This window comes from Balaenoptera physalus, assembly GCF_965194825.1.
Source record: "Balaenoptera physalus genome assembly, chromosome: 5".
In the NCBI taxonomy this organism is placed as follows: Eukaryota; Metazoa; Chordata; class Mammalia; order Artiodactyla; family Balaenopteridae; genus Balaenoptera; species Balaenoptera physalus.
The window spans coordinates 98,739,200-98,760,075 of NC_138884.1; the positions used below are offsets into that span (position 1 = coordinate 98,739,200).

Sequence of the window (20,876 nt, forward strand, 5' to 3'; positions counted from 1 at the left end):
AAATAAAAACAAAAATAAACAAATGGGACCTAATGAACTTAAAAGCTTTTGCACAGCAAGGGAAACCATAAACAAGATGAAAAGACAACCCTCAAAATGGGAGAAAATATTTGCAAATGAAGCAACTGACAAAGGGTTGATCTCCAAAATATACAAGTAGCTCATGCAGCTCAATATCAAAAAAACAAACAACCCAATCCAAAAATGGCAGAAGACCTAAACAGACATTTCTCCAAAGAAGATATACAGATTGCCAACAAACACATGAAAGACTGCTCAACATCACCAATCATTAGAGAAATGCAAATCAAAACTACCTCACACCAGTCAGAATGGCCATCATCAAAACCTCTACAAACAATAAATGACGGAGAGGGTGTGGAGAAAAGGGAACCCTCCTACACTGTTGGTGGGAATGTAAATTGACAGAGCCACTATGGAGAACAGTATGGAGGTTCCTTAAAAAACTAAAAACAGAACTACCGTATGACCCAACAATCCCACTACTGGGCATATACCCTGAGAAAACCATAATTCAAAAAGAGTCATGTAGAGCCTCAACCACCAGAGGACAGACAGCAGAAGCAAGAAAAACTACAATCCTGCAGCCTGTGGACCAAAAACCACAGTTACAGAAAGACAGACAAGATGAAAAGGCAGAGGGCTATGTACCAGATGAAGGAACAAGAAAAAACCCCAGAAAAACAACTAAATGAAGTGGAGATAGGCAACCTTCCAGAGAAAGAATTCAGAATAATGATAGTGAAGATGATCCAGGACCTTGGAATAAGAATGGAGGCAAAGATTGAGAAGATGCAAGAAATGATTAACAAAGACCTAGAAGAATTAAAGAACAAACAAACAGAGATGACCAATACAATAACTGAAATGAAAACTACACTAGAAGGAATCAATAGCAGAATAACTGAGGCAGAAGAACGGATAAGTGACCTGGAAGACAGAATGGTGGAATTCACTGCTGCGGAACAGACTAAAGAAAAAAGAATGAAAAGAAATGAAGACAGCCTAAGAGACCTCTGGGACAACATTAAACGCAACAACATTCGCATTATAGGGGTCCCAGAAGGAGAAGAGAGAGAGAAAGGACCAGAGAAAATATTTGAAGAGATTATAGTCGAAAACTTCCCTAACATGGGAAAGGAAATAGCCACCCAAGTCCAGGAAGCGCAGAGAGTCCCATACAGGATAAACCCAAGGAGAAACACGCCGAGACACATAGTAATCAAAGTGGCAAAAATTAAAGACAAAGAAAAATTATTGAAAGCAGCAAGGGAAAAACGACAAATAACATACAAGGGAACTCCCATAAGGTTAACAGCTGATTTCTCAGCAGAAACTCTGCAAGCCAGAAGGGAGTGGCATGATATACTTAAAGTGATGAAAGGGAAGAACCTACAACCAAGATTACTCTACCCGGCAAGGATCTCATTTAGATTTTTTTTTTTTTTTTTTTTAATTAATTTATTTATTTTTGGCTGTGTTGGGTCTCCGTTTCTGTGCGAGGGCTTTCTCTAGTTGCCGTGAGCGGGGGCCACTCTTCATCGCGGTGCGCGGACCTCTCACTATCGCGGCCTCTCTTGTTGCGGAGCACAAGCTCCAAACGCGCAGGCTCAGTAGTTGTGGCTCACGGGCCTAGTTGCTCCGCGGCATGTGGGATCTTCCCAGACCAGGGCTCGAACCCGTGTCCCCTGCATTAGCAGGCAGATTCTCAACCACTGCGCCACCAGGGAAGCCCTCTCATTTAGATTTGATGGAGAAATCAAAAGCTTTACAGACAAGCAAAAGCTAAGAGAATTCAGCACCACCAAACCAGCTCTACAACAAATGCTAAAGGAACTTCTCTAAGTGGGAAACACAAGAGAAGAAAAAGACCTACAAAAACAAACCCAAAACAATTAAGAAAATGGTCATAGGAACATACATATCGATAATTACCTTAAACATGAATGGATTAAATGCCCCAACCAAAAGACACAGACTGGCTGAATGGATACAAAAACAAGACCCATATATATGCTGTCTACAAGAGACCCACTTTAGACCTAGGGACACATACAGACTGAAAGTGAGGGGATGGAAAAAGATATTCCATGCAAATGGAAATCAAAAGAAAGCTGGAGTAGCTATACTCATATCAGATAAAATAGACTTTAAAATAAAGAATGTTACAAGAGACAAGGAAGGACACTACATAATGATCAAGGGATCAATCCAAGAAGAAGATATAACAATTCTAAATATATATGCACCCAACACAGGAGCACCTCAATACATAAGGCAACTGCTAACAGCTATAAAAGAGGAAATTGACAGTAACACAATCATAGTGGGGGACTTTAACACCTCACTTACACCAATGAACAGATCATCCAAAATGAAAATAAATAAGGAAACAGAAGCTTTAAATGACACAATAGACCAGATACATTTAATTGATATATATAGGACATTCCATCCAAAAACAGCAGATTACACGTTCTTCTCAAGTGCGCACGGAACATTCTCCAGGATAGATCACATCTTGGGTCACAAATCAAGCCTCAGTAAATTTAAGAAAATTGAAATCATATCAAGCATCTGTTCTGACCACAACACTATGAGATTAGAAATGAATTACAGGGGAAAAAACGTAAAAAAGACAAACACATGGAGGCTAAACAATACATTACTAAATAACCAAGAGATCACTGAAGAAATCAAAGAGGAAATAAAAAAATACCTAGAGACAAATGACAATGAAAACACGACGACCCAAAGCCTATGGGATGCAGCGAAAGCAGTTCTAAGAGGGAAGTTTATAGCTATACAAGCCTACCTAAAGAAACAAGAAAAATCTCAAGTAAACAATCTAACCTTACACCTAAAGAAACTAGAGAAAGAAGAACAAACAAAACCCAAAGTTAGCAGAAGGAAAGAAATCATAAAGATCAGAGCAGAAATAAATGAAATAGAAACAAAGAAAACAATAGCAAAGATCAATAAAACTAAAAGCTGGTTGTTTGAGAAGATAAACCTAATTGATAAGCCATTAGCCAGACTCATCAAGAAAAAGAGGGAGAGGACTCAAATCAATAAAATTAGAAATGAAAAAGGAGAAGTTACAACAGACACCACAGAAATACAAATCCTCCTAAGAGACTACTACAAGCAACTCTATGCCAATAAAATGGACAACCTGGAAGAAATGGACAAATTTTTAGAAAGGTATAACCTTCCAAAAAAATAAAAATAAAAAGAGTCATGTACCACAATGTTCACTGCAGCACTAGTTACAATAGCCAGGACATGGAAGCAACCTAAGTGTCCATCGACAGATGAATGGATAAAGAAGATGTGGCACATATATACAATGGAATATTACTCAGCCATAGAAAGAAATAAAATTGAACTATTTGTAGTGAGGCGGATGGACCCAGAATCTGTCATCCAGAGTGAAGTAAGTCAGAAAGAGAAAAACAAATACCGTACGCTAACACATATATATGGCATTTTAAAAAGCGGTACTGATGAACCCAGTGGCAGGACAGGAATAAAGACGCAGACATAGAGAACAGACTTGAGGGCATGGGGGAAAGGGGAAGCTGGGATGCAGTGAGAAAGTAGCACTGATGCATATACACTACCAAATGTAAAATAGATAGCTAGCGGGAAACTGCTGCAAAGCACTGGGAGATCAGCTCCGTGCTTTGTGTCCACCTACAGGGGTGGGATAGGGAGGGTGGGAGGGAGGCTCAAGAGGGAGGGGATAAGGGGATACATGTATACTTATAGCTGATTCACTTTGTTGTACAGTAGAAACTAACACAACAATTGTAAAGCATTTATACTCCAATAAATATGTGGAAAAAAAATACTACTATATACTACCTTATTCAGCTCAGGAAGTACGTGGTCTTCGGTCATTCTCAACATTGCTGGAAATATAAATTTTAAAACTATCTTTAAAGGAAAACTACAAACATAATTTTAATTATAGATGCATGTCAAAAACTAAATGTATTTCACTGGACTACATTTTCCATTTTCAACAGCTTCTTGTCACCAAGGAAAACTTATTTTTCTTCGAAGAACTAAAAGATGAAGAATTTAAATTTGATTTATATTTTCAGGTTCAAAATGGTTGGTATAGCAATCCTAAACTATTATTTTTCATTTTCTCCTTCAATTCAACCCACTGCCACTCCAGACAAACAAACCTAACTGCTGCCCTTGAGCTAAGACTACGTGTGCAGGTATTCCTCCTAACTTGGTGATGTTTCTTCTCTTAAAATGTGCAAGCAATTCTTTCCTCCAAAAGTCTTAGAATACCAAAAAGATGTGTTTCTTTCCCTTGGGCTTTTTTGCTACATGAAGATATTTCCACTAAGACTTATGTGTGTAAACACACACTTACATGTATGTATATATATATTTATATACTTTCTTTAATATTGTGGTTGGTTCTTTTTGTCTTTTCATAGGGGTGTCTTTATCAATACCGTGTTTTCTATACATATTACATCCACCTAAGTCAAGAAGTATGCTGCATGTGCTTCTGCATAGTGTTTGAATATGCTTCTTACGTTTGGTTGGGAAAAAGCATGTTGGACATTATTCTGCAAATATGGATTATTTTAAGAAACTGTTTTTAATTAATTCAAACTTCTAAATTATCTGAAAAACCAGCCATAATCTAGGTTCCACTCATTCATTTATCCATCCAAAAATTAATTATTGAGTGTAATATAGGTACTAGGGATACAGCAGTATAAAAGAAGTCCCTGCCTTCATGGAGACTGCATTTTACACAAGAGCAAACCAAGGTCAGAGCGCTAACTAGTGGCAGCACCCAGTTACAGTTAGGTCTCCAGTTCTCCAATCCAGTGTGCTTTGCTCCAATGACAAGGACTGAGCGGTAATTCATTTATCTTCTAATGCAGCTTCTTGTTACAGTTAGGACAGGCAATAAGAATATAAACTGCCTAATTACTCCAATAATTATCAGTAAAACCAAGCTACTACTTCTGTAAAAGAAAGTCACTTGTAAGGTTCCGTTTAATTTTAACATTGTGGTTTATTCTAATTAACTCTGATATTAAACAGGCTGGCCTGATAAACACTCTGGCTCCCCATTCTGGCTAGTGTTGGTATGGTTTTGAGAAAAATCTAAGAATTTTAAATGTCAACATCTACAGATCGCTTTCATTTTTTTATTGAAAGCAATTATACTAGGCTAACAAATATGAAAAGTCTGTTTTAAAAATATGAGAATCAAAGATCTGGGCATTTGTTTCAAGGATATTAGCACATTACAGGTAATTTACTTTCTATTTTACTCTTTAGAATTTTAACAAATATGGGATAAATTCCACTTATGACTAAATTTTGCATATGTTGGAGGGAAATGTATGCTAAATTATTTCAAAGATATTAATAGAGGTCACAAAAATAGCAGTACAAATGGACCTAAATAAAATATGCATATCCTGTAGAGTGAGCATTAAAACATTTAATATCAAGTCAGTAACTATTTGTTAATTACCTACAAATGCAAAGATACTGTGGAGACAAAAAGAAAGGCCACAAGTGGTCTGCATTCTATTTAGCTAGGTCATCATTGTCCAATAGAAGAGATAATGGAAATGTTCTAGTTCTGTGCTGTCCAACATGGTAGCCACTAACCACATGGGCTCCTGAGCACTTAAAATGTGGCAAGCATGACTAAGGGACTGCGTTTATAATTCTACATAATTTCAACTAATTGAAACAGCCATATGTGACTAATGGCTACCATAATGAATGGCACAGATCTAGAGACAGAAGACCAAAGTATAAAACAGGAGCTAAGCTATTCAAGGGAAGAGGTTTTGTCTTATTTTTTCTCCCCCTTTTCCCACAAATCTAACACCTAACAATACCTAATACAAAGCAGAGATTTAAAAAATGTTATTTTAACCTAAGGAGACATTACAAGGTAAGTAAGGGTCAATTCTCAGTGAGTGACAGAGACAATCAATGCTAGAAGGCGTATCTGCGGGGGTGGAGATGGGTGGGTGTATAGAAGAAATAAGACTGGCCATGTGTTGAAAACTGCTGAAACTGAGTGACGAGTAGAAGGCAGGTCATTTATACTATTCTCTCTACTTCAATAGGTATTTCAAATTTACTATAGTAATTGAAATATGCTAAATTGATACTCCCACAATTTTTTTAAAAAGTGTTAAAAATACAAGAATGCTTCATTCAATTCACTTACCCACATACAGCCACCGAAAAAATGCTTTGAAGTTTTTCATACTGCTATCTATAACTCTAGAAGATAAAAATAAATCAGAAATGAAATTATTATATGGGGTTCATGTATCATTGTTCAATTATTGTAGAATATAATAATCCTTTTTGTTCTATTATATCCTATCTGGATGACATTTAAGCCTTTACAACAGATTTAACAAATAAAACACATACCCAAAAATAAAATTTCAAAAGAGCAAATCCTGATTCTTTTAAAAAATAAAGCAAATAACTCAGATTCTAACTGATTATAACAGCCTTTCCACAAACTGTGTAACAGTCTTTTCCTTTCCGGGCACTCAGTAAAGTATGAAATCCTTTTCTAACTTTGGCAATAAAAGAAATCAGAAAAAATGTTTCTGGCACCGTTCTGTTTTAAAAAAATACTCACTGATCAGTAAGAAGAAAAAAACATCAGACACAACAGAAAATCATTATTATAAACTTGTAATATGTCACTACCACTACCTCTGATATCAACAGACATTACTTTTGGAAGTTGATTTTTTATCCTTACAGCAATGAATCTCAAAATTTGAATTTCCTTGGGCTTTACACAAATGTACCCCCAAGATTAAGGGTTATAAGTGGAAGTCATCTTCACTTTGATGAAACTGTCTCTGAATATAAAGATGGATATCATTTTTTTTAAATCTCTTTAATTTCACATCTGTAAGATAATTACTCTAAGCAAATAATATGTGCACTTTTCACCCCTAAATCTCAAAGTCCCTTCCAAGCATTAAATGTCATAATACTACTGGAGAAGTAGGTCAGCATCATTAACCTTTCTGTACACAGTAAAACACCTGACATAAAAGACTGTAACATCTCTTGTGTTACCAAGCACTATGATCAAAATTCTCTTGCAGCAAAAATGAAAAACAGAAAAGACGTTCCTTTCTGTCTTTCCCAGTCAATACTCTCACCCCAACCCCAGGCAACCACTGATCTATTAATAGGCTAATGTCAAAGTTCTCACTGCCTCAGTTTCTCCATTATAACCTAAAACAATGCTATATTCTACTTATCTCAAAGGAGGAAGAAGTTAAATCAAAAACTACCTTTCACTGAAAGGTGAAAGGTGATCACAGAAAGCTTAATATTTTATGTTTACTCTCTGCAAATACAGGGAACCAAAAAATTATTCAACATTTAGGAAAAGGAATATCATTTCTCCTCCTGCTTTGTTCTTTGAGCACACACATCTGTAATAAGCTCTACCTTCTAAAAGCCCATTAGGGGCTTCCCTGGTGGCACAGTGGTTAAGAATCTGCCTGCCAATGCAGGGGACATGGGTTTGATCCCTGGTCCGGGAAGATCCCACATGCCACGGAGCAATGAAGCCCGTGTGCCACAACTACTGAGCCTGCGCTCTAGAGCCCGCGAGCCACAACTACTGAAGCCCGCGCACCTAGAGCCTGTGCTCCGCAACAAGAGAAGCCACCGCAATGAGAAGCCTGCGCACCGCAAGGAAGAGTAGCCCCCGCTCGCCACAACTAGAGAAAGCCCGTGCACAGCAACGAAGACCCAACGCAGCCAAAAATAAATTTAAAAAAATAAAAGCCCATTAAAATGATGGCGGATTGGTGGGGAGAGGTGGATGTGTTATAAACTCACACACAAAAAGAGGATAGTAGAAAAAAATTTTTTTTAAGTTTCAGAAATGTCAAAAGCCGACAGAAGACTGGTGACTGGTGAAGGTCACCAGAGGCGGCCACGTGCCGGGCACTGTGGAAGGAGAGCAGCAAGGAATCATCCGCCCGGCAGAACCCCAAGGATACTCAGTCCTTAGAAACATCAAGTTCAACAGAAGACATTAGGATGACGTCTGGGGCTGGACAAAGGAGGACAAACTGAAACACAGAGTGGCCAATACACTCTTTCCCCCAAAATATGAATGCCTAGGCGTTTACTACCTTCCAGACAAAAACAGAGTTCTTCAAAGAAGCTGAATAAACTGGGAATAGCCAAGGCGGTGCCGGGTAGGCATGGGCCGCCCACAGCACAGGTCCGCATGCTCTGGCACTCACGCTGGCTTTGGGCCGCCCTGCACCCAGCAATTCCAAGCAACTTTAAACTGCCTCGTGAATAAATATGAGTAAACAATCGGGCATCAGGTTTTTGAAGAAAGCTTGCAACAAGAGACCAAAATAAACAGCAAAATGACACACAAAGAGGAGATAATTCAGGGAGCGGCAGAGATTTTTTAAAACTCTAACGTCCTCAGAGAGCTGTGAGAAGATGTCGCATCCACAAAGCAAGAGCACAGCTTTGAAAAATGATTAAACAAATATGAAAACACTTAGAAATTAAAAGACAGCACTGCCATAATAAGACATTCAATAGCATGGTTCAGGTCAGTGATCTCGTCCTCCACCCCACCTGGGCTATTTATTCTAAAGTTCACACCCTAGACCTTCATTACCAACGTGAACCTTTTTTTTAAATTTATTTACTTATTTATTATTTTTGGCTGCGTTGGGTCTTCGTTGCTGCACACGGGCTTTTGTAGTTGTGGCGAGCGGGGGCTACTCTTTGTTGCGGTGCATGCGTGGGCTTCTCATTGTGGTGGCTTCTCTTGCTGTGGAGCATGGGCTCTAGGCACGTGGGCTTCAGTAGTTGTGGCTTGTGGGCTCTCTAGAGCGCAGGCTCAGCAGTTGTGGCGCACGAGCCTAGTTGATCCGTGGCATGTGGGATCTTCCCGGACCAGGGCTCGAACCTGTGTCCCCTGCATTGGCAGGCAGATTCTTAACCACGGCGCCACCAGGGAAGTCCACCAACGTGAACATTGTAAATCACAATTTAAAGCACCCTGCTCACCAACAACCAGCAACTATCTTTCCAGTGACTTTTCTCCAGTAGCCCAACATTCATCCCACCAAGACTACCACTTACTAGTTCTACCACCTTTCACTGTCTCGCACCCCCTCTGTGTCCTCACTTCCCTCCTAAACCAGTACAGATTTGAGGTTTATCATTTTAGTCATGCCCCTGCTTCAATTTCTTGCCTCCCCTTTGCTTCCTTTTACTCACCAAGCCTAGTAAATCAAACTGCTCACCTATTCTGTGCTCCCACTCGAGCAGCTGACCCTGGCTGGGGAAAACCACACAGCCTCGCTGGCTGGTCTCATTTTAACGCTCCTGGGAACGCTAACCAAGCAGCCCTTAGCACTACTGACAATCCTGCTTCATCAGCCCATTCACGCTCCCACTGTACTAGACAAATGGCTCACACCTCTTCCTTTATTCTCAAAGCGCAGTACCACTTCCCCATCCTTACCTTCAGCTGATGACAGAACATTTCATATTTCCACTAAGATAATAAAAACAATTAGAAGTGAACATCCCCAAGCCCTCCTCTGCTCATATACCAGCAACTGTGACCCCTGTCTTGGCCTTCTCTCCTGTAACTATGGAGGAACTATTTTTCCAGCACCTTCCCTGACACACTAAATCCCATCCCCTCTTGAATCCTCTTGCTCTAGCAATCTTCCCTCTCTTTGCCATCTCAACTGTTCCCCTTCAGAAGAACATTCCCATCATATATAAATATGCTCTAATTTCTCCCATTGTAAAAAGAAAGAAAAACCCAACGACTATTTTTAAATGCTGGCCATTCCCTTCACAGCAAAACTCAAGAGACTACATTTGCTGTTTTCTTTGCATCTGCTCTCATTCTGCATCATACCTGCTCCCATGACTCCACAGAAGTGGCTCTCATCAAGGTCACCCATCATCTATTCTGATTATATTCTGATCTATTCCACTTCTGGTCCTCACCTTACTTGACTCAGCAGCATTAGACAACCAATCCCTCATTCCTTCTTGCAACGCGTCCTTCACTCAGCCTGCAGGACACCCACTCCTTGGTCTTTCTGCCTCTCCGGTTTCTTTCGCTAACTCCACATCAACCCCATTTCTAACACTGGAAAGCCCATCACCCAGTCTTCAGATCTCTCCTCTAAGCGCACTCACTATCTCATCCAGGTTCGTGGCTTAAAATAATACCGATGTGCTGACGGCTCCCAAATTTACATTTCCAGCCTGGATCCCTCCCTTGAACATAATCTCATACAATCAACAACATGCTGGACAGCTCCACCAGGGTATCTAACAGACATGTCAATTTAATATGCCTAATACATTGACCATGTGATCAAAATTAACGTCAATAAGAAGAGGTAGACAGACACTGTTTGCCTCTGGATGTGACACCTTGAGAAGGACACTCCACCGATTATGTAATATTCTGGCCAGGGATGTATAACCTGAATCAAACCATGAAAAAATCAGATAAACCCAAACTGAGGAACATAAAATACATATATATTTCCTATATTCTCCCCCAAGTCTTCCCCATTTCAGTAAATGTTAGTCATACTCTACCAGGTGCTCAGGACCTAAACTCGTAAGTATCCATGACTCCTTTATTTTTACCATCCATACAACCATTCAGCAATCTTGTTATTTCTACTTTCAAAATATATCCAGGTTCTGACCATTTCTGATTCTGACCACCATTTGTCTCATGGCTTCTGTCCTTGCCCTCATATAATCTATTCCCAATACCAAGTAAATAACAAGAGGGATCTCTTTAAACCTAAGTCATATCCTGTCACTCCACTGCTAATAACTCCCTAAGAGCTTTTTATTATACCCAGAGTAAAAGCCACAGTCCTTACAACTGCCTACGGGCTCTACACAACCCGGCCCATCCTCTGTGACCTCTTTCAATTCATCCCCTACAGCTCACGTTGTTTTTCAAGTCACTTTAACTGTAGTGGCTCCTTGAGGTCCCTCAAATATGCCAGGCATGCTCCAAACTCAAGGCCTTTATACTTGCTGTCTCCTTTGCCCCCAAAATAACAGGGCTCACTCCCTCCTCTCCCCAACATCACCTTCTCAGTGAGGCCTTCCCTGACCAAAAAATTGCACCCCTACCCCCAGCATGCCCTAGGTCCTCCTTCCCTCATTAGCTTTTCCCACCACTACTTATCACTATCTGACTTGCTGTATGTTTTAATTATTCATTTCTTTATTCTCTGTCTCATCATGTAAGAATATAATATCTATGAAGGCAAGTTTTTTTTATCAGTTTTGTTCACTGCTATACCCTCAGCATCTAGAATAGTGTTTAAAACATAGTTAAATGCTCAATAATTGTCTATGATGAATGATAGCATTGGATAATTAAGTCAAAAAAATTTCACAGGAAACAGAAAAGATTTTAAAAAATGAGAGTAAAATTAAAAGACATAGAGGATCAATCCATGAAGTCTAATATCTGACTAACTAGATTTCTAGAACAAAAATCTAGTTAAAAAAAGGAGAGGGAGAAGAGGAAATTATCAAAATAATAATACAATATAGAATTCAGGTTAAAATGGCATTTTCTTATTATGAGTACAACAAATGAGAAGACCCACATTTAAAACTCTATTGTGAAATTTCAACATATCAAGGATAAATAAAGCTTCTTGAGATGAGAAAAAAAATAGCACACAAAGGAATGAGAATCAGAAGCACCAGACCTTCCATTGGCAACAAAAAGGCCAAAATATAATGGAGCAAAGCTTTGAAAGTTCTATGAGAAAATGAATCCCCCTTCATAATCTATACCCAGTCAGAACCATCAATTAAGTGTGGCAGAAGGAGAAAAGACACAAAAGGACACAGAAAGCTTACCCTCACACATCCGTTTTCTAAGTTAGTGGGAGATATTTTCCACAAAGTGATTAAATGAACCAAGAAACAGAGGAGATCCTGGAAGTAAGGATCTAACCCATGAAAGCAATGAAGAAAACGCCAGGGCAGTGGCTGCACGAGATGGAGCCCGCAGGCAGGCTGGTGCAGGCAGGGGGAGGCTAATGGAGGAGGCAGCAGGGACAGAGGGAGTTCCAGGGGTGTGACACTGCCCCTGAGACGGCGGAGAGCCTGAGGATGTGAGCAAGGCAGACTGTGCAAGGAGAAAGCAAGCGGAGTCTAGGAAAGACAGACACACAGAGAAGAATAATTTCTCAAAACTGATAAGTAAAAGAAAGGCAGTACAGTCATATAATTTAGAAATATGGAAGTAACCTACAGACCTAAAACCAGAAATAGTTACAAGGATTCCCTCTGGAAAGCGGACCTGGGGTGAGGATGGGCGGGACAGGAAAATACCACTTTAATGTATGAACCTGCTGTGCTATTGGATTGTTTTAATCATGTAAAGGTATAATTTTGATAAATACTTAAAAACTCATTTTTAGAAAATCACAACAATTTGCTAGGTTCTTATTTATAAGTAAAAAGTAAAACATTCTCAAGTCAATGATTCCAATATTCAAGTATCCCCAATACTTACTGAAGAAGTTCATTTGCCTTGAGTATGAAAGAACCCACTGCAGTAATAGCATCTAAAAGGAAGTAAATAAATAAATATCATTTGTCAAATAAGTAAAGTGGATTTAATGCATTCTATTGAGGAATTAAATTACCACCTTCAATTCCTGAAGCATCTAGTCCAAGAGGTTCATATTTTTGCTTCCATGAAGCCATTCCTTTCAGTTCACTCAAATGGTATAATAAAGACTCTGAGCCACTATCAAAAACAGAGCAGAAACACCATCATCAAGGTGGCAGGCAGCTACTATCTTGCTTGAATATTTCTAAGTTTTCAGAAATAAAAACTGAAAGTAACTTTTTCTTTCTATGAGAAATAATTACTTCTCAAAATTATTTTGAAAAGCTGTAGAAGAATCATTTGGTTGTCATGACTAGTGAGATGAATATATGACCACAAGATTAAACTTTGTAAGATCAAATTATGCTCCAGAGTTAGTCCTGGCACTTTTAAGATAGTCATATGGTCATATTGTTCACCCAACAGCTATGTATTTAACATTCAACAAATATTTATTAAGCTCCAACTTTAGGTCCGGCACTATGCTAAATACTGGGGACTTAAAGGTGAACAAAACGAAAGGGTCCTCATGACACTGACAGTCTAATGGGGGAGACAGTCATAACCATACAATCAGACAGTATATCATTCCAACTACCATAAATGCCTTAAAGGAAACACACCAGGTGCAGGTCTAACAGAAGAACCTGATCTAACCTGGGGATTAGAGAAGGCTTCTCTGAACAAGTGAGATTTGAGCTGAGAGCTAGAGAATGCAAGTGAAGAACAGGGTGGGAGTGTTCCAGAAAGCAAAAGGGCTGTACAAAAGCCCTGGGTAGGAGAAAAACTGTCAAGTTTGAGAAGGCCACCAGTGTAGGTGAAGCAGATAGGCAGCCATCCAAAGGTATTAGTCCTAAGAAATGGGAAGGCACTGGAAGTTTTTAAATAAGAGTAACATGATCAGATCCACTGTGGAGAATATATTTGAGGGGCATAGTGTGGACTGGAGGAGACCAGGCCAGAAGGTCCTAAAGTGATCAAAGCGGGAGGTGATATAGTAAGGGCCGGGGTCTCAGCACAAAGAAATTTACCAAAATTTAAGTCAAACACTGAACATCTACCTGCAAACTGCTTCACTGAGGTAGCTATAGCTAGAAACAGCATGAGACTTGAAGATCTGGGACAGTCTTGGCTCTGACACTTAATAACTTTGGGTCAGCCATATATAACCATTCTGAACTTCAGTTCCTTCTAAATGAGGATAATCATAACCAACACCTTGCCAAGGAGTTAAATGCAAAAATATATACATGCTTTTACATAACATATAAAATGATATACAAACTTACTTAATTTCACCACTCAAAAAAGGGTATATGCCCTATTCAAGACATACCTCATGGCTGTCTGGGTGAGATAAAAGCCCAGACAGGGCCTCGGGTGGTGAAAAGATGTTGGAAAGTTATTTCATAAAGCAGAATTACCATTATTGATTCTTTAAATCTTGGGCACTCCAAGAGTCTCCTCAAATGCTAATGCAACAATTTTAGCCAGAAGAGGCTCAAACAGAGAATGCCAGATGATGAAAAGAAGGTTGCAGAAAGAAGACCAATGCCAAGTACGTGTAGATGCAATACCAAAAGATTCTACATCACCTTCATACCTCTGTAAGTGACTTATAACCAATTTTTGTATACTGGAATATGATGACTCTATAGATTGGCCAAGCTTTTTTAAGCCCTAATTAAGAGAAAAAAAAGTATTCAGCATACAAGTAAGATACTATATGCCATTCTAAAAAAAATTAAGAATGTGTTCATAGCCATTAAAATACAAAGATAACCGCACCTTTACTGTTAACTGGTTCATTAAGAGAGTCTGAAGTTCAGCACTAGAATGAAAAAGAAAGTATTTTTAGTCTTCTCTATTCAAAATCTGAATGCATCACTTAAAACATTTAAATTTCAAAGAACAAACAAGATTTTTAAACAAAATAAATAAAAAGAAATAGCCCAACAAAAATTAAGACTCTGTTGTACTCACAAAGAAATGCACAAAACAGGAAACAATAAAAACAGACTGAAGTAGATATAAGGATGTACTATAAGCTAAAATGGTATTTCACATCAGTAAGAAGAAGATGTAATACTCAATGAATTATACTGGGCAATTACCTAAACGCTGAAAAAAAAAGAAGTTAGTCTTCCACAGCATATGACCAAATAAATCACATCTGGAACATGTAAATGGAATAAAAACATAAATCACAAAAAAATCTCTGGAGGAAAATACAGATCTTTGAACACTTAATATGGGAAAGACCTTTTTAAGAATAATGTTAAGGCAAATACAATAAAGGAAAAGATTGATTTGGCTACATAGAATTTTAAAATTTTTATACATTTAAAAAGTACATATATAATATATTTACATATATTATACATACACTCAGAATGATCACATTTACGTAAAAAATAAATACGTGAATAAAAAAGCCTAGAAAAATATATACTACTTTTTTGGTCATTGTGCACCAGAATTTTCTATTTTTTTTTTTTTTTTTTTACAATGAATGTGAATTGCTTTTGAAATAAATTACTTTAAAAAGAGAAGGAAAAGCAAGAGTACCTAATATGAGCTCATTACCTTGCTTTCCCCCACAACAGCAAGTCCATGAATTCATCTTGCACTGATGTGGTTGTATTCTTTTCCTAGAGAAAGACCAATAAAACCATAATAGGTATTCTTTAAATTATAAGCTTATTTATTCAAAATTACAGGAACATGACTCCCTTTCTTACCCTTAACCTTCTCTCAAATTCATATTTAAATTGATTATCTGAATAGCAGTTACAGGAAAACAACCAGTCAGCTCTTCAACTCCTGTCCTTAATCCCCAAGCCCTACCAGCTCCACTTCACAATCCTGTCCCCACCTAAGTTGTACCAAGGGGAAGAGCTGGTGTATCACTCTCTGAGATAATAGTATGAGGTTAGACCAAACCGTCTGAAAGAAATCATGATCTGAGCCTTTTACAAAACAGACTGATTTTTCTCATGTCCTTCATGAAGTAAATAAGGATAACGTGCATTCTTTAACACCTTCCATGGGAAACTCCAGGTATATTACCTGCACAAACTTGGTGAGACGAGAATCCATCTGCATCAGTATTTCTTCCCATGCTTCACACATACATGTCAGTGACAAATTTATATACTATTAACAAGAAGAAAAAAATATTAAAGTAGCAAAAAATATTTAAGTCAACATGCTAACTAAATAATACATGTTTCTTACTGTCAACCGTCTCAAAGAAATCCAAAATTTACTATAAATCACTTTTAACTCAGTTAAGCCTGAGAAAGAAAAGACCATAGCTAACACTTGATAATCACTTAACTATCAAACTTTCTCAAATTCAACTTTTATCTAGTAAAACAGATATTTTCCAGCTTTTCACATATAAGATGCATTTTATGTACATTAACTGTCAAAATGCTGACTGGTCAACTATTCAATTTTCAAACAGTATCCTTTTAAAACGACACTAATCTCCAGAAATCTTTGACATGAAGTACTGTGACAGACTGAAAAAAGAAGGCCACAGTTCTTCGTAGCTCCTCTATGCAGATGTAGACTCAATTTCTCCAGTCCTTCAATCCAGGCTGGCCTTGGGTCTTAGTGTGACCAAAGCAGAAGTCTAAGGTCCCAGAATGTTTTGCATGCTTCCACTTGCACTCTTGACACCCCTGCCGTGGCCACCACTTCATGAACAAGCCTGGTCCAGGTGGCTGGGAGATGAGGAATGTGCAGTCCAGACAAAGCCATCACAGCTATGGGACACTTGGACCAGCCAGATGACCACCAATGTACGACCAAGCCCAGACCCGAATAGCTGAACCTGGCCCAGAACAACAGAACCTTCTAGCTGAGCCCAGCCCAAATCGTCGACTAAAACACCAATCACAAGCTAATTTGGGGTGCATTTATCATGTACAAAAGCTAACTGATATGATGTTTTTCATACTACTTTATTTGCAAAAACACCTTTAAAATTCCAAAATACTGTTTTATTTATGAGAATGTTTAAAAAGGTTTAAACTACTTTTTTTCTTTTCCTTTGGAGAAATAGAGATGGGTGAGAGTAGATTTTCAATTAAATTTCTTTTTCTTGCTTTAATGGACATTATAAACTAGTCTATCAGATTAGACACCTCCGCCACATAAAGTTGGCTTTAAGAAGTAAGATTTTCAAGTTTTTTATTTACAAAACATTAGAAACTTATAGTAAACAGTCACATAAAACAAGCTATAAATAAATACCTGTAAAAGAGCTGAAATGTGAGTAAACTTTCTGGCCATTCGAGTTACTTCAGGTAAGAAAGAGTACAATAGATTGGTTTCAAGCTGTCAAATCAAAATAATAAAGTGAGTCACAAGCAGACATATTTACTTCTTTTAAAGAAGAGTCAAGGTCTAACTACGTATCAGAAAGACTATGCCAGAATTCTGCTCCTTTTGAGCATAACGGTTTGGAGAGTAACAGAATATAATCTTAGGATTTTCTAATCTGCAGTGTCTAACTATGCACAGATCACCCTCTCGAGGTTAGCAACCCCTTCTACATAGTTAGAATAAATGTAATAATCTACTTTATAACACTCTTATGAGGAATTTAAAAAATGATCACAAATATCTGTAAAAATTTTTAAAGGAATTATAGTTATGGATAAATACAAGTGAAATATCTATTACAATGGTACATGAATTATCTCAATAAAGTTGTTTTAAAAATACCTATTACAAATTTCACATAAATAGTGAATCATTTTATTACAGCACCAAATGCAATCCTGGAAATCACATTTTCACAGAACCTCAAGATGAAGAGCAAATATGAACAATTTTTCCAGCAAACGTCAGGAAGTTAAGAGTTCTCTGATGTTCTGAATACAACGAATGTTGGAAGGCATCACATGCATCACATCTTGCATCTTTTCACTCTACTTTTGTTTGAGAGTTCATGCATACCTTTAGGCTAAGTGGCTGGGTTATCTGAGATGAAATTTTAGGGAAGATTTTCTTGAAGACAAGGCTACAATCTAAATACTCTACAGGAGCCCAGTTTCCACAATCCATGATACAAACAACACACAATGAAAAAGGTTTTTCCCAACATTAAGTAGTCATCTTACACAAGAGGCAGTGTGTTAGTTAAGAGCACCAACTCTGGAGCCAGACTGTGCAGTATCACTTTCCAGTGCTCACCAAGCAAATTACAGTTTGTGTGCCCATTTACTCAACTATAAAATGGGGATAATAATAGTACCTACCTATAAGGTTACTGTGAGGATTCAAATGAACTATACTGAATCACTCAGTACTGGGCACATATTAAACAATTAATAAATATTAGCTTTTATTATTATTAGGGTCAGAATCCAAAGAAAACACTTGGTACAACGATGGAACTGGTATAGCAACGAGTTAATATGGTCATTAATAGACCATATTAATTATGCTGTGTCACTGGAATAGTAAGGTATTCACCAATAAGACTCTATATATAAGTCTTAGAAGCTCCAAGTCGATTTTTTTGCTTTGTTCTGTTTTAATGACCATTAGAATCCAGTGAAATGGATAATAAAAAACTATAAAACCTTTAAAAATATATATTTACCCTCTGCTGCTATTAGGTTCCAGTACTCACCTGAAAGTATGAAACTTCTGGGGCACCACTGGTGGAAACTTCTGTGACCACTGACAATGATTTCAAATCACTTGATAGACATAATGCAAGACAAGTACCAACAATCTGTAAAACAGTCAAGTCTCCATTATATTTAGTGTTATTGCTAGACTGCATCTGCTTACAATATAGGAGGCAAATATTCAGAGCTCTAAAAAGCAGAAACACACGCCTGGCTCCTGCCACACACGTGACACATGAAGGCATGTGTCCTCTTAGTTGCAAGGACACACACACACCCCCCCAACAAGGGGCCCAAACTAAGTGTTGGAGAACTAACATTCCCACAGAGCCTATACCATTTTCTACCCTTTTAGGGAACTGTAAGAATAAGAAGAAAAAGATACGGAGAAGACCGAGACCGAGCATAAGACTGCTTCTGATGACGTTTACCAAATTCCAATCACAAAGTGTAGCTCTTAAACACCACAAGGCTAGAAAAACATCAAATCATAATCCAGTGTATCATACCAATCTTTCTGTTAAGAAAAACAATTTTGACTAATTCCACTAAGAGCCCCTGATCTTCACAGACATCATATCACTATTCTTAGTAGGAAAATTATCCTTTTAACATTTAAGAACAAATAATTCCAATAACTGAAATTAAAAAAAAAAAGTAATGTTTTATTCTTTTTCCATAAATCAGTCAGCTGCTATATTCTAAGAGAAAAAGGAAGATTTTAAAGAAAAACTTACCCCAGTGACTCGAGCAATTTTGAACATTCCATAAGCATAAAGCTCAATAAATGCAGAGCTTCCTCCAAGGACAAGAATATTGAGCCTAATTAAAAATAATGCAACAAGCTGAGGACAACAGAGAGGAGCGAGTTCTTAAACCAAGACATGCTCCTGCCCTCACATAATCTGCATGTTCAAGCTTCCTTGTGGGGGAGCTGAATCCCCCAACAAATTCACCAAGACTCAATCACATTGGGCTTACTCCTTTCTTTCAAAGGAACAACATAAATTTCATCCAGCCTAAAAAACATCAGTTTACAGTAAAATAAGAATATGTTATTTTAATGATGATTATATTTATATACTCTCAATAACAAAATCATCTCTTGTCCAGTTAATATAAAGCGCCAACAGTTTTATCATGGCTCTGATGCTAAATGCATTAAGTGAGCTTAAAGAACTTGAACATTTAAATTTAAATTTTAGAAACTCTAGCACTTCCACCCTCCTTTACTTTTTAAAATAAAAGTACATCATAATATTAAACTTGACACAACCAAGTATCATAGAATACAAATGAGTAAATAATAGATATTGTCTGTTTATTGTTCAGAGGTATTTGTCAGCAAGGAAATAACATGACAAATAAGGAAACTGTCCTTGGAACTTTAGTCTAAAAACTGCCTCAAATATCAAATATCAACTTTAAGAAAATAAGACTTGTTAAATATTTAAGATATCTGTAAGATTTACCTGACGTCTCCCAAAAGCTTAATAATTTCATCAGAATTTTCTTCACTAAAATATAAAAATAAATTGGGTTATCTTTAACTGTATCTTTCAAATAATAAAAGATTATCTTACTTGAAAAGAAAAAAGGCATATCTTACCTAAATATTTTTGAGGTGTTGCTATAACTAGAAAAAAAACAGAAATGCATTTTTTAAAACACATGAGAAAATTGTCATAGTGTTAAAAGGAAAGGAAAGAAATCTGCAAGATTAATTCCAATGAAATTAAACTCTGATACTTACTTTTTTGGCAGTGTAGGAAGTTTAGGTAAGAGAAGATTTGATTCATCCTCAGAATTATAAAAGGACGTAAGAACGCTAAAAAGGTGAAAACAAAACAAAAACAAGCATTATAAAAACAAAGATTCTACTTTTCTTTCCATTAAAAAATACTATTTTTTTAAATGCCCCATTTTATACAATTTTATGCATAATTTTACACATTACCAAGTAAACAGATGCCACACACAGTTCACCACTGTAAAATAGTCACTATAACAATCACAAACAAGAAATAGAAAAGTTGGAATTTCTTCATGTACTTATAACTTTATTTCTGGGGAGAAAAATCAGCCTACCCACTTTACATTTAGAGGAACAAATATTTATAAACAATTTTCTCAGTATATGAAATGCATTCAAATGTATTCAGTATCAGCACCAGATACAGACTGACTTAACTCTCCTCTAAGAACCAACAATGAACATATGAGTTCCAAGAGTAACTGTAAAGAACACTGCAATTATTATATAATGTAATGATGGCTTCTATGGCTTACATACATGTGAAGATGTAAAAACCCAGCAGGTACATAAGATGACACCACGTATTTTGAAACAGTCTTATTTATCCACCCCCCCCTTTTCTTCAGTCCTACCTCTGAATATGGCTGGAAATAAATGAGTAAGAAGGTGAAAAAGCAGTGTCCTGAGAGACCCTGGAATCGCCACATAATATTTCTGAACTCTTAAT

At 37.4% G+C, this 20,876-nt stretch overlaps 1 protein-coding gene across 3 annotated transcripts in view; it reads right to left on the reverse strand.

Annotated features, from left to right (window-relative positions):
• ANAPC4 (anaphase promoting complex subunit 4) overlaps nt 1–20,876 on the reverse strand; it is a 44,062-nt gene that overhangs the window by 17,220 nt on the left and 5,966 nt on the right. For all 3 annotated transcript variants that reach the window (XM_082462555.1, XM_082462553.1, XM_082462554.1), the window contains 14 exons: nt 20,147–20,221; nt 20,003–20,029; nt 19,866–19,910; nt 19,131–19,215; nt 18,393–18,497; nt 17,006–17,089; nt 15,812–15,898; nt 15,329–15,393; nt 14,531–14,573; nt 14,346–14,422; nt 12,780–12,880; nt 12,644–12,695; nt 6,257–6,312; nt 3,889–3,935 (listed from right to left, as the gene is read on the reverse strand). In XM_082462555.1, the coding sequence (XP_082318681.1) occupies nt 3,889–3,935; nt 6,257–6,312; nt 12,644–12,695; nt 12,780–12,880; nt 14,346–14,422; nt 14,531–14,573; nt 15,329–15,393; nt 15,812–15,898; nt 17,006–17,089; nt 18,393–18,497; nt 19,131–19,215; nt 19,866–19,910; nt 20,003–20,029; nt 20,147–20,221 (949 nt within the window). The remainder of the gene's footprint in view (nt 1–3,888; nt 3,936–6,256; nt 6,313–12,643; nt 12,696–12,779; nt 12,881–14,345; nt 14,423–14,530; nt 14,574–15,328; nt 15,394–15,811; nt 15,899–17,005; nt 17,090–18,392; nt 18,498–19,130; nt 19,216–19,865; nt 19,911–20,002; nt 20,030–20,146; nt 20,222–20,876) is intronic.